General features: G+C 47.1%; 1 protein-coding gene and 1 long non-coding RNA gene across 4 annotated transcripts in view; both read left to right on the forward strand.

Moving 5' to 3' along the window:
* Dkk3 (dickkopf Wnt signaling pathway inhibitor 3) overlaps positions 1-17,379 on the forward strand; it is a 43,317-nt gene that overhangs the window by 10,256 nt on the left and 15,682 nt on the right. For all 3 annotated transcript variants that reach the window (XM_004851429.4, XM_087211669.1, XM_013074691.3), the window contains exon 4: positions 1,104-1,187. In XM_004851429.4, the coding sequence (XP_004851486.1) occupies positions 1,104-1,187 (84 nt within the window). The remainder of the gene's footprint in view (positions 1-1,103; positions 1,188-17,379) is intronic.
* Positions 5,895-6,846, forward strand: LOC110350556 (uncharacterized). The gene is made up of 2 exons (XR_002397177.2): positions 5,895-5,973; positions 6,617-6,846. It is a non-coding gene; the product is annotated as an uncharacterized LOC110350556 (long non-coding RNA).

The following is a 17,379-nucleotide window of genomic DNA, read 5'->3' on the forward strand; positions in this document are numbered from 1 at the left end:
GATTCCATCTTCTCCAGTAAGAATAGCTGTCATCAAGTACTCAAAAAACAATAAATGCTGGTGAGGTTGTAGGGGATAAAGGAACCATTCAACGTGGCTGATGGAAATATAAATTAGTGTAATCACTATAGAAATCAGTTTGGAAATTTCTCAAAATAAACCCCTTAAAAATAGAAATTTTATTTGACCCAGCCATACCTCTCCCAAAAGAGTTAAATTCATCATATTACAGTGATACTTATATACCTATGTTTATAGCACCATAAAACACAATTCCTAAACTATGGAAACGGCCTAGATGTCCATCAGTAGTTGACTGAATAAAGAAAATGTGGCATATAGATACAATGAAGTACAATCCAGCCATAAAGAAGGATGAATTTGAGTCACTTGAAGGAAAATGGATGGATCTTAAAACCCATAACATTAAGTGAAATAAATCATAAACAGAAGGTTAAATAGTGCATGGTTTCTCTTATTTGAGAAAGCCAAAATATGAATAAATTTAAGAATAAAATAAAGGAGAGATGGTAGGACACAGGGAAATTTTTTGGAGATGGGGAAGGGAAAGGAGGATGGGGGGAAGTGGATTGAAAATGATCAAGTATATATATAATATATATATATTATATATATAATATATATATATATACGTGTGTGTGTATATATATATGTGTGTGTATATATATATATATATGTATGTATTTTCCAAAACAGTATAATTATTATGTGTCAAAAACACATACCAAAAATAAAAAGTTGACATCGAGTTTCAAATGATGAGCCCGAGGAATGGTTAGAATAGATGCTGTTGCTGAGCACCCGCTAAGTGCGTGTCAGGCACTGGGCCGGGTGGGTGTCGCCTGCGTCACCTCCTCTCCTCCTGGTAACTGGATGGGGCTGACTTCCTGTCTACTGGCTCAGCACCGAGTGACACTGTCCATCCCACATAGCCATCCCACAGCTGCTGGTGGACTCCGAAGCCGGCGTGGGCATCCTGGCTACTGTACTTGATGCTCCTATTTTAGAAAAGGAAAGAAAAAATATCTTGTGGGGTTTCCCAGTAACTTCAGCTCGCTTTCACCGTACTTGTTCTATTGCAGATAACCAACAACCAGACTGGACAGACGGTCTTTGCAGAGACGGTCATTACGTCTGTGGGAGATGAAGAAGGCCAAAGGAGCCCTGTAAGTTGTCATCTCCTGTGCCCGCCCTGGCAACCCAGACTGCAGGCCACTGCCCAATTCTGCCTCGTTTCTGCCAGGATTCCCCAGTTCCTATTTTCCTGACCAGACTTCACAATCTGGTAGCAAGCTATGCATGGCATCAGGAACAACAGAGAACTTAAATCTAGTTGTAATTTGCATCTCAGCTTTGAAAGGGGAGCAAGCAGGTACCAAGTATACTGATTGGGGACCCTGGATAAAGACCCCACACATCAGATAGTAAAACCCCTAGAGCCTCTGGGTTGGCCCACACTTTGTATAATCCCAGGCCTGGCCAGGCAGCTTGAGGGCAAGATGTAAGTGGTCTAAAGGGGTAAAGGCTGCCTGTCTGTTCCAGGCTTTGGGCTCTGGTCTCTCTGTGACTGCTCCTACTGAGTTGTCTCTTGCTTAGTCCAAAGGTGGAATGGATTTTGTCAAATTCTAAAGGCCTAAAGTTGAAAAGGGTAAGAAGGAAAACCTGAGTCCAGGTCTGGGGATGACCCAGTCAGAGTCACTGGGATCTCCAGGCCAGAGGAGGCTCAGTGGCACTATGTCTTCTCAAAGGGATGGTTGGCTGGGACATGGACAGGCTCAGTAGTAACTGTTCCTCCTTCATGGGGTCTGCCAGGAGCCAGCTTTTCTGTCCCTGGATGCCATATGGCCCACTGGCTTTCCAAGTGCATCAGATTTGTGCCTACCTCTTTTGTCCATATTGCTGGAAGAGAACCAGTGTATTGGTATTGGTTAAGAAGGGTTGTTGTCTTGGTTGGAAGTTGGAAATTCTTTTGCTTGTTTCAGCACGGTGCTTAAACTCTGGGAGCTGGCTGACACGTACTGCAGGCTGGTAGTCTTGTCGGTTGTGTGAGAGTGGACCGTTCAGAGGAGTCTAGCAGGTGTGGGAACAATTCAGTGAACAGGAAATGGCACTGGCTGTGGAGGCTGGACACAGTTTATCACCTACAGGCAGGGGCCATCTTGCTTTCTTCATTTCCCTTGAGGGAACAATGAAAGGTGTCACTACCTCCTAGCCATGGAAGTACAGAGGCCTATGAGACAAAGAAAGGGTTATCCCAGGTGAGAAAGAGAACAGCCACAGGATGCAGACCTGATGGAAGCAGGAGGGGTTCCCAGAGGGAAAGCCTGCAGAGTACCCCTGAGGGAAGTCTGTATTGAGGGGCTGATGAGGGACAGACCTGACACATGCCCACATAATCTCATGTTCGCTAGGTGGTGGGGGACACCCCTCTGGTGACGCCCTGGGAAAGCCAGAAGCTGAAGGGGATGAGTAGATCCAGGACCCCCAGAAGCAGACATTCGGAAGTTTCCGTGGTTTCTGCTCAGGCCCTGAGGATATTGGGTCATTGTGGTTCTCTGTGGCAATAGATGTCCATTTGATTGACTGGAAGGCAGATCTGGGAAGCTGATACTGGACCAGTCAGCAAATGCCCCAGGCTTTAGGTAACAGACTGGAGACTTGTCAAGCTTCCTGTGAGGGGATGGCAGGTGGTTGAGATGGTGTTAGTTCTTCAGTGCTGAGCCTTACTCTTTGCAGAGGGGCCAGTCAAGAGTCAGGGGGACAAGATCCAGCTTCCAGATTGCCCAGGCATCTCCATTCAACCTCCCTGCCTAACACAATTGAGCTGGGGCTCAAGTGCTGTCTTCACTGAGACACGGACCTCTTTTTCTGAGCAGGACTCTAGGAAAAACAGATTGCTTTTAGAAAAATGCACAGGATTGTGCATTGTCACCATGGTCCCATTACTGGGTTTTGCAATTTAATGATTTTCACAGTTGGTTCTGAACCATATACTTTATGCTACGGAAACCATCTCTTAAGGAAAAAGGCAGATTTGTCATTCCAAGGGACAAAATCATTGGCTGTTCCAATCTTCAGATAACCATGAACAGAAGCTAAATTTTCAGGATTTAAAATTCCCCAGATGAATTCAGTTAAAAATAATCACCAAGCACCCTATATTTTCCTTTCTTTAAATTCCGGTATTTGTGGTAAACATGCATGGTAACCTGATCAGCCCCACGGAAAGTTACAGACAGAAACTCTATATGCCTGTCTAGGAGTCTGCAGACTCTGCAAAGCCCTGTCTGTTTCTACACTCAAGTGTGAGGGGAAAAGGGTGGGCTGACTTGTTATTTCACCTGAGTGCATCAGTGACCGTGATGTGGGCTGATGTCCTCACAGGGGGCTTTTGTGCTGACTCCTCGGCCGGCCACTTTACGGGTCAGTGGGTAGGCTGGCCAGTGTCATGCTGCTTTTGTGCAGGAAAGCGGCATGTTGAAGGCTAGAGTGGACAAGCCATTGTGCACGGACATGCTTTTATTGATTGAAGAGTCTGGCCCAATTAGCCAAGGCATCATTTTGAAAGGATGCGTCCTCCGGTTAAAATACAGCTTGCAGCTGCAAGGCTCATCATGCCTTGGATTTGTTGCCTTTCTGGTTTCACCTTCTAAAATGATAGAACAGAATGAGTGTGTTCGCTTTTCTGCCCGAACACACCTAATTAGAAGCCACAGGTTCACTCATGTACCACCACTCCAAAATACTGGTCCATTTCTAAGGCCACAGCTGGACAAATTTCACTACCAGGAACACCTGGGCAGTAGAGTTGGAGCAACACGTGACTTTCTATCTCCCAAGAGTGACCCTTCACTGGTCCTTTTTTTTTGCCTGGAGACAGTGGGCTGAGGGTGATGCCTGGGGAATTTTCTGGAAGTGTGAAAGCAGTGACTTCCCTGTTTGCCTGTTATTTGTGTTGGAGCCTGGGGAAGTGGGATGCTAAACCCGGGCCAACACTGGGAAGGATGCTTTGTTTGCTTGCAAGCCTTGGAGCAGTCAGCACCTGGTCCTCCTTGCCCCACCAAGTGTGGAATGACTCCTTCCTCTCTTGTGCCTCAAGTTCTTGCCCTAACTTGTTCTTGCATCCAGAGGAAAGGTAGGTCTTGTTTCCTCCTTGGCCTCTATTGAATTCACAGAATATCAGAGGACGCCATGATATCCAAGCCCTGAGTTATTTTCTAGGGAGACTGAATCAGTGCTGAGAGGACATGGCCCCCAGCAAGGAAGCCCTTGAGGCAGAATGGAGAAGTGTGGACAAGGTGTGAGGTGGGCCTGGGTTTGAGCGAGGCCTGAGCCCTTGCAAGCTCTGCCCTTGGTGACCCTGTTTCTTTCATTTGGGGCTGATAATCTCCCTTTCACAAGACTGAGTGAGGATCCAGTGTACTGAGGTTTACAAAAGCTCTTTGTCCGAAGCTCATTATTATTGAAAAGTAATTAAAGCTGGGCTCTAATTGGTTTGTCCCCTGCTTCCCAGCAAAGCATTGCAAAAACAGTGGACTAACCCTAGAAGCGGATGAGGTTGGGAGGCCTCTGCTGGCCTCTTTCCCCTGATGATGTAGCCCTTGGTTGATTTTCTTCTGCAGCCTGGAGCTGGGCCCTCTGAGTTCTCGAGAGTTTTGCTGAGGCTGGGTCTGTTTGCTATGAGCCACAGGACTGGCCCATCCCAGCCCTGCCATTCCTCTTGAGAGTGCCACCCGCCTGGGGTGGGTGTTAGGGATGCTGACTGAAGGAAGGGCAAAGGGTGAGAGGCCGACGGGCAAGGTGCTAGGTCATGGGTTGAGGTCTCAGTTGGCAGCGTGGGTACCGTTCCTACAGAAAAGCACAGGCGTGTTGTTCTAAGGGGGACAGTGTCCCGTGCGTGTCTGGTACCATGCTCCCAAAACCACATGAAGAATGGGGCTCTATTTTGTTTGTAGATTCAGATTTTGACTTGACTTTGATTTCTGGCCATGTATAAAGTCCTCATGCTTTATCCAGTAAAAAAAGGTGATAGGGAAAATTAAGTAATTGTATCATTCGAGAGATGAGTAAATAATCCTCCAAGAAATGATGTGGGCAAGCAATTTTTATGGGATAGGGATTTCTTTTTGAGCTGTAACCTGGGATATTAAGTTGTATTCTCCTGTACTAAGATACCCTTTGAAAAGGAGTTCATTAAATATAAATGATTCCACATACAAAATCATACTATGGAGTTCATATATGAGTTTCATATATGTTGGTATAAAAGGATGTCTTCAATAAAATGTTAACTTAAAAAAAGCAAATTCAGAGCAATATATAGAATATATACATTATATAATATATAACATAAAATATCTCATTTTTAGGAAAAGATACATTAAAAAGTGTGATAAATACATATCAAATTATTAATAGTAGAAATCTCTGGAGGAATTTAAATTCGGTGGGACTTTTCCTTAACAGATTTCTGTATTTTGTTTTTGTTTTGTTTTTTGGTACCGGGGAACGAACTCGGGTCCTTGTCTAGATTTCTGTATTTTAAAAATATTTTTTAAAAGACCTGGTAAATTATTTATAATTTTGGCAAAACTATCTACCTGAATTTTTGGATTTTGCAAGTATTTGCATTGTGTCAGTGTTAGAAATTAATTTGCTGAGTCAAAGGATGAGCCTACATAAAAATTGAGAGGTCCTGCTGAGTTTTCCCCTAGAAGATTGCACTCATTTTCCTCTTCGCAGCCATTTGTGTGGCTTCTGTCGCTAAGCTGACCTATAGTGGGTGTCACAATGACTGGTTGCCGGGGAGGTAAGGAAAAAGGGCAGCTTCTCTGTGCTTCTGTACTTTTGATTATGAGCAAGTCAGAGGATGGCTGCTTGAAAATTGTAAGTTGTAGCAAATACAGAGGACTCCTCAAGCTGATCACGTCCCTTTCTTTGTCACGGAGAAAGGTCACTCTGCATTCCAGCCTATTCCCAGGGCCAAATGCTATCTGCCCCAGTGTGGGAGGCCAGGGGGTGGGGTCGGTGTGGGCTGACAGCTGAGTCACACAGGAGGGTAGTGATGGTGCTTGCATGCTACTTACTGCCTCTGCCCCTGCAAGTAACAAAAGGCAGACACACTCCCTGTCTCCCTCTTCTCACAGACACCCCAGGCTAGTGTGTGTGCCTTTGGCAGAAAGAGCGCTTCAGTGAGGCAGCAAAGGGCTGGGAAGGGACAGCGCAGTTCAAATGGCACAGCTGCTGCTTATTAGCTGTGTGATTTTGGTTAGATTTCTGTGTTAGCTTTGCACCATTATGACAAAACGCTTGTGAAAAATCAACTTAAAGGCGGGGAGATCTTTGGTGGCTCATGGCTGCAGAGGTTTCAGTCCATGGCTGGCTGGCCTCATTGTTATAGGCCTGTGGTGAGGCAGAGCACTGTGGCGGCAGGAACTTGGGGTGGAGCAAAGCTGCTAAGCTCATGGTGGCCAGGAAGAGGAGAGCGTAAGAGAGAAGGGCTGGGGAAAAGATTTATATTTTAAGGCCATGCCCCCAGTGACCTGTTTTCTCTAACCAGACCCCACCTCCTAAAGTTTCCACCACCTCCCGGCAGGGCCGTCAAATTACGAATCCACCTTGGTGCATCCACTGATGAGGCCAGAGCCCTAATGATCCCCGTCATTTCTCAGAGGCCTCACATGTGAACACTGCTGCATCGGGGACCAAGCCTTCAATACATGAACTTTGGGGGACACTCCAGACCCAAACTGTAACAGTTCCTCAGCTACTCTATGCCTTAGTTTCTTCATATGAAAAATGGGTTTAATAAAACTTCCTTCCATATGATATTGTCTGTCATAAGGATGGAGTGAAATAAAATAATCCAGGTCAAAACCACCATACGGTGCCTAGAACTCATGATTAAGAAAGCAGTAAATGTCAGCCCCTTGTTATTATTTGATTACTCCTGATCTCCACACCTGTCACAATTTCTAGTATTCATTACTCATTCTTTTGAGTACCTACTGTGTTTTGGTCAGGTAAACATAAAAGATAGTTTCTAACATCAAAGAGCACCCAGGCTAGTAGCGGCCCAAAAGAATAAACAGGTCATTACAGTATGGCTGTCTCATTTCTAAGGCAGAGGTTGGGCAGAGCATGGTAGGAGCATGCTGCAGGGGCCAGATCAGGTAGTCAGGTGCAGGACACCAGCTTGAAACTGCACTGAACAGACTTTAAAAATATCACTGAATTGGCTTATATAATTCAGCTATTGATTAAAATTACGAGTCAATCCGAGGCCTATATGTGACTTGCTAAATGAGCCTTCGGCTGGCAAATAGAAATAGAATTCCCTATGCCAGTGGTCACAGTTAACATCTCAATGATCACCGAGATTGTGATGTTAATAGCAAGATGACACTGCAGCTAAAGAATTATGGCTGTGCAGCCTATTAGCTATGACCTATAAGATGACGCAGGTGGCTTGTTAACTATGACCTGTCCTTCACAAGAATACATCATTCCTCCCCTTTACAAGCCTGGCTCATTAGTGCATTAGTTCTGCTATTCCTTACATCTGCCTTTATGCCCCCTGCTATGTTGTGTAAACAATAAATGCTGACAAGTTAGAGATCATGATCTTAGCCAGGAAACAGGTAAAATCAGGTGGTCTTAGCCAGGAGATAGGTAAGATCATATCCCAGCCCTCCCCCAAGTAATAATCTTTATTCTTTGTTCTTTGTCTGTATTCTTTCATCCTCTGCTGTAGCCTCAGTCAGGTGATCAGGCATCCACCCCCTTATAGTTAGGGAAGACTTCGTGGGGAGACAGTTCTTCATGGATCTCTCAGGCTTCTGCTCATTTTGCTCCAGACAGTCTTTTACAGGCTGTGTGTAGCCAACAGCCTTGGGAGTCAGAGACCACTCTCCATCCACGGCAGAGGGGAGGAGGGCTTGCAGTCCACTCTAAAAGGTTTGGGTTCTCTCAGCCGAAGATTCCTTAGGTGTGACACAAACCTGCTGCACGTGTGGCATCTGCCAGGGCTCCTCCACATGCATGTGTGGAACTTGAGCAGCAGGAGCAGCCGGAGTAGATGGGAATCTCCTGGTGCTTCCATACTGTTGGAATGAAGTCCTTTGTCTCTGACTGGGGAATCTCTTGTTTCTTGCTAGTGTAGCAAACCTGCCAGACTCACTTGTCCCTTTGCAAGTTGGGGAACCCCAGACCCTTCACATTTCATGGTCAGCTTCCTGGAAGAGGTGGCAGTTAAGCTGTATTTCAGTGGCGTCCAGAAATTCTTAGTTGTTGGGGGAAGAAACATTCCTCATTCAGAGTCAAGGAGGCATGTGGAAATAAGAGTGTGTTTGAGGAATATTAACTAGCTTAGAATGCCAGAGCCAGATGTAGGCTTGCGGAGCAGCAGCTGAAGCTGGAGAGGATGAGAATTGGATCAGGAAGGGCTTGGAAAGCCCAGACAAGAAGTTAGGATACATGCTGGGCTAGGACTGTGTCCTGCATCTGCAGTGCTTTACTGTTTGTGCTCTGTGCTGCATACTGGAACAAATGGCCACATCAGCCCCAGAGGGGAGAGCCAGGAAAGTGTGGCCAGAATGGCGGAGATGTCACTGGAGACAGGATTTTGCTTAATCTCCCTGGAACTTGAGGCTTAGTCCCCTTTGGGCTTTAAGCCTGTGCCCTGCAAAAAGCCTGGCTTCTGGCCTGGAATCCTGGAAACTTTTACTTAGAAACGGAGCACTCTCCTTTCACACCACGCCAGTAGACAGGCTGGATAAGTGACAGTGATTGGACTTGAAATCCCATTAGACTGAAGGCATCAGCTGCAGAACAAGCAGATTTCTGTGCCTGAGCGCGGCATGGGCTGCACTGCTCCTCCGTGCAGATATGTGGCTGTCCACTGCCACTGGGCCCTGAGGATCCCTGCAGCCCAGCCTGGATAGCGTCTGCCAAGGGCCTTTGCCTCCTGGCTGTCAGAGCCCTGTGCAGGCCCTGCCCTTCCTTGCCCATAGCATCATTCTGAAAAACTCCATTTTCTTTTGCTTTTAAAAAAAAGTCAGGCGCCACAAGATTCCCTTATACAGGCACAGTGACCCAAAAAGTGACCAGATTTACCAGTCTCTCTCCAAATTTGCCTTCTGCTCATTTTCAGAGTAAATCTTGCTAACAGCCCACACCAACCCATTGTGTTGTGCTGTGTTGTTGTAATTAGTGACCATGATGACAATGAAAGGAAAAAATGATAACAATGAAAGCAAAACCTGCTCTTCACAGGACCTGTGCTAGGGATCTCTGGCATCCTTCAGAATAATCCATGTGACAGCCATTCAAGGAGGATACCCACTGACCCCATTTTACAGATGAACTGGCAGAGGCTCAGAGAAATTACACAACAGAGCTAGCAGGTGGCAGAGCAGGTTCTAAAAGAAAAAGATAATCAAAACCCTGAGGTCCAACTGATTCCCAAACTTCCAAAACCCAGGTTCTTAATGGAACATTTTACAAACTTGGGCTAAAATATATATAACAAAATTTACCACCTTGATCATATTAAGTGTATGTATTGAGTGTGTTCACATTGTTGGGCAGCCCAGTCTCCACAGCTTTTTATTTTGTAAAACCTAAACTGTGTTTTCATTCAGCAGCAACTCCCTGTATCCACCTCCCTCTAGCCTCTGACAACCAATATTTTACTATCTGTCTCTGAATCTGGTGACTCTAGATACCTCACATAAATGGAATCATAAAGTACAGTGAGACCTCAGTTGTCAAACTTGATTTGTTCCAAATTTGTGTTTGAACACTGAAAAGTTCGAGAACTGAACATATTTTTTCCCCATAATAATGGAACACCAAATAATTGGTTCTGAGGCCCAAAAGTTGTACTTATAAATTCATTTATTTGGGATGTTAACAAATTTCACAGTGATTGCTTTCTTTAATTCTATTGTGGTTCTGACAGTTTTCCTCTTAGCTTTATTGCTGGTATCACTAACTTGCTTTGGGGCCATGGTTACAATATTTTACAGAAAGAAAGCACCGAAAAAAGCACAGTGACAAATGTAATGCACTAACCCAAGCACTGTGTGTTGTCTGGTTGAGAGTAGCGCTTAGACTGAAACATCGCCCCTTTATGTCTGCAGCGAGATGTGACGTGTGACTCGCTCTTGGCCCATACAGGTTTTTTTCAAGTCGGATTTTTGGTTTGACTATTGAGCAAAGTTACAAACACTGAGCAGATTTTTTACGAACTTTGCTGTTTGAGTAGGGGAAAGTTCAAGCTTGGAGCCATCTGATAACTGAGGTATCACTGTATTTGTATTTTTGTCAGTGGTGCTTTTCACTTAATACAGTGTCCTGAGGATTCATCTGTGTTGTGGCACGTGTCACAGTCTTGTTCCTTTATAAGGCTGAATACTATATATATATTACATTTGTTTATCCATCTATCAGTTGATAGACATGAGCTATTTCCATGTCTTGGCTATTGTAGATAATGCTGCTGTGAACATGAGTGTTGCAAACATCTCTTCAAGATCCTGTTTTCAGTTCTTTTGGGATATGTACATCCAGTGTAGCAGACTCCTCTTCCCAGTATTAGCAGGCCATAATGGCAACAGCTTCTTCCCCTTCCATAATTTGGCTGTGTTACATTGGAAGTAGTCCGATCAGCTAAGTTCACTTCTAGCCAAAGTCAACTCGGTCCAACTAAATTCCTCCCTTCTGAATTAACTGTTTATTCTCTTCAGCAAAGATAGACTTGTGTCCTCATTCTACAGTCCTGCCTGCCCAATACTTGTTATCAGCAGGTGTCCCAAGGCCTGCCCAGTTTTCCCCCTTCCCACCCTGTAATGAATAAACACTGAATGTCCTGGGAGTCCTTTGTCTTTGCTGCCCAGAGCAGCTTAGATCAGCCCATGACTCAGTTTCTCTCAACTCTGTCTCTGTGTCTTTATTTCCCACTTTTCTCTCTCTTGAACATCGTACTGGCTTGCAGGAGACTGAGACCCACGACTGGAGTTTTCAGTAACATCTCTTAATGTCCCCTTTCCGGTTCCCTATAACCCAGCAGTGGATTTTCCAGGTCATGTGGTCACTCTGTTCTGAATTTGTTCAGGAAGCACCATACTGTTTCTCATGGCAGCTGCATTATTTTAGGTCCCCTTCATGTGCAGAACCTTCTACCTCTCACTTTTCATGACTGGAAGCACTAGGGGACACAGGGCCTAATTGGAGCTGAATCTGAACATTCCCGGTCTCTGCTGCCCTTGGATAAGGCAGTGTCTTTCTGACCCTGCTTCCAGCGGTTATGGGCAGTGTGACAGTCCCAGTCTCAGGGGTGTCTATGAGGCATAACCAAGACCACCGATCCTAGGTTCTCACCCCATGATCCACACCTCTAATCAGGGTACACAGGCCCAGGCTGCTTCAAGAGATTCACCTCCCAGAACCCAAAGGCATACTTCTCTTGGCCATATAGGAAGGGACAGCCTACCCCAGCCACTAGCCCCATGATCTCCTGAAAGAATCTCCCAAGGATCCGTGGACTTCCATATCTCTGTCAGGGACTCTAGACTTCTGCATTCAGGAGAAGTTTTGAGTGGAGTTTTGATTCTCACCAGTGGTAGGGAGAGATTCCAGGAGGGGACTGGGGGCAGTGCCAGCAGAAGTCTTGGCCAGGGTTAGATACAGGGGTAGTGGAAGGGAACTAGGTCAGGACAAAGTTGGGGGATACAGGGGACACATTTAATGCTCTCAGGGAATTCACAGCCATGCCCCAAATCTGACAAGCTTAGCTGCGCTCCCACATTAAGCAGGAAACCTCTACCCTGGTCACATCCTAGCAGACTGAAGGGACAGTGATGAATGGAGAGCGAGCCATCCTAATGTTTGCTCACATCTCATGGTTCTGTCTAGACCCTACTGTTGGCCTCATTTTTCACTTCCATCTCCTAGAAGAGAGAGAACAAGATATATGGGGCATTTCAGAAGAGCACAGTACAGGGAATCTGGAGTTTGTGCTGCCACAGGTCAGGATCCCTGCTCCCTGGGCAGTTCCCTCCCCTCTCAGTACTGGCCTGCTCTCTGATGGGGATGCTGTGCAGTCTGAGAGGGTGTTCTAGAAGGAGGCAGTGCATGGGAAGTGTCTGGTATCTAAGAGAAACTGAAGAAGCATACTTTCTTTCTGACGTAATTTCCTGGGCCTCTTGGGCTAAGAAGCATAGCTTGCTGAAATACGAGAATAATAATAAAAAAAAGATGTTTATTTTATTGTCAGGTTGCTGTTGCTTTGAGCACAGTAACTGAGAAAGTTTCTGAAATGTGACAGTGGCCAAAGTACCAGACCAAAAAGATTGAAAAGCTCTTATATGTGAGGACAGGCCTCACCAAAGACAAAAAGGTATTTCACAGTGTCATGGAATTACAAATGGCAGAATTCACAGGGTCTGTCAAGATCTCCTAGGCCAGGAATGAACACATGTGGCACCTACACTACCATCCTCCATCTCCAGCCTGTGGCAGACATTGCTAATCAATTGCAGAGTTATTTCCTTATGAGCCCAGATAGAGCCTCAGCCCTAGAGGCAGCACAGCACTGTAAGCAACCACTGATGTCAGGTGGAAAAGGCTGGTACTTAAAGCCTGTTTCCTACCCCTGTTTTGGACCAAACTTCCCATTTTACATATGAGAAAACAGACATGGGTGGCATATAATTTGTCTCCAGATTATGCAACAATCAGAGGTGGAACCTCAGGTTTTAATGGACTATGGATCTGTAGTCTCAATTCAAGAAGCAGGGTCATGATGCTCCTGTATTGTCACAACACAGAGGATCAGTAGCAGGGAAGATGGGCTGCCTCGTGCTATGGAAGCTGGTGAACAGTAATGGGGAGCAGGTTTTGTCAGGTCCCAGGGGAGAGACAGGAAGTTCATAAAATAACAAATGAATTTTCTAGAATACTGTGAACTCCAGAAAGGCTGGGACTTCGTCTATCCCATGTCTCCCTAGGTCTTGCTTGGCATAGAGTAGGCACCAGTAGTTGAATGAACACATGTAATAGAAAGCTGTATGATCATGAGTAATTGAGGAAATACAAGCATAAGTAAAAATCCTCCAAAGTAAGATCCAATAACAAACTGCAAGCATGTAAATGAGTTTTACTTGCGTGAGACAAGACCAGCTCGAATGATTGCTGCCTTGCCTGCATTCAGTCATCTGTGTTCCTGAATTTCCACCGTGTTGGGCTCTGCTCCAGGTGTTTTTACATGTTTTATTTTCTAATCCGTTCAACACTGAATGTAGATATTTTGTGAGGTGAGGACACTGGATTTAGAAGTTAAATATCCAAAGTCATGGTAAATGGTTAAATGCTAGAACTAGACTCTGAACCCAGATATGAATTTTGGCTGCTTTCAATGAAGAGATAGATTTCTTTTTTGTTTGTTTGTTTTTTGGTACTGGGGATCGAACTCCGGACCTTGTGCTTGCTAGCCAGGTGGCGGAACCACTGAGCTAAATCCCTGGCCCTGAAGAGATAGATTTCTGATAGAAAAAATCATGGGAGTGTGCAGCCATAATTTTGGGTGGTTTTGTAGAGTTGTTGCAATCCTTCTACCACCTGATCACAGCTTGTGTCATGTGTCCAAGTGTCACTGAACATCACCTCCTTTCATGTGCAAAATGGAAAATCAGAATCACACAAGACAACCCAAGGCAGTGCATAGAGAGGCTGCCCCCTTCCAGGGACAGTGCAGCCCCTTGGGATCCTGGGAGGAGACATCAGAGGAGAGTGTCCAGGAAACTGGGATCTCTCCTTCCTTCTCCTCTGTTCTTGCCATAGATAAGGATCAGACTTGCTTCAGCTGCAGAGGAACATTCTCAGCTGCCACCAAGCAGCACTTGAAGTGGGTGGCATTTGTCCCTGTCTGAAGACACATTTCAGTGATACGATATGGAAATACAGCCACAAGAAAAATGGTCCGAATTTTTCATAGTCTCATAAATCCAGGCCTCTCAGACGAGAAAGTGGGGACAAGAGACAGAGAGAATAGTAGTTGGGACAGAAGACATGGTTCCCCAGTGCCTAGCACACAGTAGGTGCTCGGAGAGTATGAGTTCTCTCTCCTTGTTCTCACCCTCTGCAAAGCATGGGCTGGTGTGGGGGGCTGCTCTGCCTGAGACAGCACGGACCTGGTCTCTGGCCTCTGACTTGGTCTTCCTGCTGCAGGATGCATGTTGTCCATGGGAAGGAGATCCCCAGAGATGTCCTCAGGAGAGACATGACTCTGGAGGCAATGGAAAAACCAAAGCTACTGGGTGTGGCCTTGCACAAGTGAAGCTGAGCCTGAGTCTGCTGGCCTTTGCCCAACTTAGCCCATGGACACTGGCCTGGGCACTAGTTCTTCTCCATCTTTGAACCTCTGAGAAGGTGAGGCCTCCCGCGGCAGGTCAGCAGCCTTTCCTGCCTCCCTCCGGCTCCTTCCACAGTTGCCCAGCTGGAGGACGCAGCTGTGACATTAAGGGGGATTACTGATGTGTTAGGAGGGATCACCTGACACAGCACTAGAATCTTGTTCTTCTCTCTGGCCTGTGGAGAACGCTAACTCTGAACCTTTTGCATGGATGAGGAAGATGGAAAAGGTGATCTGGTCTTCATTTTCCCCTTGGTCCTCTTGAGCCCCTTTGTCTAGGGATTGAATCTAGGCCGTGGGTGTCCAACATTTTGGCTTGCCTGGGCCACACTGAGTGAAGAGGAATTGCCTTGGGCACTGTAGTAGTCACCTTTCCACTGCTGGGACGAAATACCTGACACACACAATTATAGGAGAAAAGGTATATTTTGACTCAGAGTTTCAGAGGTTCCAGTCTGCAGTTGACTGGCTCCAAGGCAGGAACATCATGGTGGAGGAAAGCTGCTCACCTCATGGCAGCCAGGAAGCAGAGCAAAAGGGAAAAAAGAGCCAGAGAGGAAGGGGGCAGGAACCAGATTTGGTCCCCAAGGACACACCCCCATGACCCAACCAGATATCCGGAAGTGGGCTTTACTGAAGTTGTAGGCGTCTCTGAAGCCAGTTAAGGAGACAAGATTAATCCTCACAGCCACATGCTAAATATATAATATAGTTAATGTACATAAGTAGTGAAACTTTCTTTTTAATATATGTTTTTCTTGTTACCTAAGAGTTAGAGAGACAGAGAGAGCAAGCGTGCTGCAGGCTGGGCATGCCTGGAAAGGAAAAGGCTCTGGGAAACTGGACACTGAAGATTTATTACTTTCTTCCCAAGGCAAGGGAAAAGCAGTTTTAAGGGCTTGGGTTAGGCATTGTCACTCCCTGACTCATATAAAAAGAGTAAACAGGAAACCAACTGAGTGACTATGGAAAAATGCTACCCATTGCCATGGTGCAGAGTTGGGAAGGCAACCGCAGCGAGACTGAGGGGCTGCTTGGGACCCAGCTGGCACTGTGTAACTGCCAAATGGCATGAGCAGATACCGTCATCCCCCATTAGCCCTCCCCTGAGCAGACGAAAGACTTGCTCAACCATGTGGCCAACTCCAGGCTTAGCCAGTGCAGGTCAGTAATGTGAATATCGCTGAACACTGTGTTTAAAGGAAGGTTGACCTCAGGAGGACCTGCCTGTGGAGTGTTCGGAGCAGGCAGACACTCAGCTTTAGCCTTCCCAGGAGGCCCTGACTGGAGCCTCATTCTGCCCTGGGCCCTGAGCACTGGGCCTGGCCTCCCCTCACCCATGGCCTCCCCTCGCCCATGAGAATGTGCCGGCCCAGGACACCACTGCCGTGACAGTGGCTCTGCTGCCTCCCAGGGCTGAGCCTCCGGTGTTTGTCTGGGCAGATGCAGCACTAGGTAACAGATTTTGGGTGTGAGTGCTGCGCAGAGTGGCTGAGCCCGCAGACTGGGGAGATGAAGGGTACAGATGTGAGCCAGCTGCTGTTTTCTGCCCTGCATCGGGACAGAAGGTGATGGAGAGCCAGCCTGAGAGGCTTGAGTGTGGATGAGAGGCCGTGGTCAAGCACGTACAGCCCTCACACGGAGATTCGCAGGTCACGTTCCTGCTGGGACTTCTGGAGCTGACTCCTAGAAGGCCTAGTGTGATGCCACGTACTGACCCTTCTTCCCTGGAAGCTCTGTCATCCCCCCAGGAAGGCTGGGCACAATTTCCTGGACGTGACTCCTCCTGTACCCCCTTCTGGGAGGGCTTCACATCCCTAAGACACTGGTCGGGGAGTGCTGTGACTCTGCAGACATGACCACCTTGGAGGGCCCACCTCATTCCTCACATGTGGCTGCTGAGATGTGACTGCTCAGAGAAAAAGGATAGAGATCCTCACCGTGGACTTTTGGCCTTGAGAAGGTCAAGGCCTGGCTTGGTTGAGGGGTGTCTGTCTCAGAGACCAAGCAGGGTCACGGGAGCACCTCCAGCAGCTGTTCCCATGACGCAGCCATCACCAGGACCAGGGACTTTATGGAACTCACAGGGTTCACAGGAACTCAAGCCCCACCTGGCCCCTGCATGGGGCTGGGAGTGGCCCAGCCAAGGAAAGTAGCATTTTAACCTGTTTGACTTGGAGAGCAGCCAGAAAGGGCAAGGAGGTAAAAAGTTGATGGAGTCAGTCGCCAAGCCATAAAGTGACCAAGCAGAGGAGTGCAAGGGCGGACTCCACACTTTGAGAGACTGCCTGAGATTGCTGGGGCACAAAACCGGCCAAGGTCTTGTTCTGGCTGCTTCTAAGTAGCCTGCCTTCCTGCAGGGGAGCCACCCTGCCCACAGGCAGTGGCAGGACATGCTGAGCCCGAACCCCACCCTCAGAGCCCCAAGCAGGAGCTGGGCAAGCAGAGGGCGAAGTGAGACACGCTGTGTTCCTGTTACTCATCAGCACGAACTTGGTGGTGTACAACAGAATCCTGCTATGCTCCAGGATTCTGCAGATCAGGAAGCTGGATGGGTGCTGCAGCTGACTTCTGGTCCTATGTCTGGGAGCCTCGGGGCTGATTCTCAGCTAAGGGTGGACTCTCCTAATGACTCTCTTCATGTGGACTTCTGCTGCTGCTGTCTAGGATCATTGCCAGTGCTGCCACCTCTCCACAGAGCCTGGACTTCTTTACAACATGGTGGCTTGGTTCAGGGGGCAGACATCTAATGAGGAAGAGAGCCAGGCAGAAGCTGGAGAGCCTCATGGCCTGGCCTCGGAAGTCATGCAGGGTAACTTCCTCCACATGCAGTTCATTAGCAGTGAGTCATGTGAGCCCTGGAGCCCTATTGTCCTCCTGGGATGGGATAGAATGGGATGGAACAGGATGGGATGGGATGGGATGGGATGGAACAGCTGGCATGA

Source organism: Heterocephalus glaber, unplaced genomic scaffold (assembly GCF_053883595.1).
Source record: "Heterocephalus glaber isolate CG9 unplaced genomic scaffold, H.glaber_assembly_v1.0 deba00001428, whole genome shotgun sequence".
Taxonomy (NCBI): Eukaryota; Metazoa; Chordata; class Mammalia; order Rodentia; family Bathyergidae; genus Heterocephalus; species Heterocephalus glaber.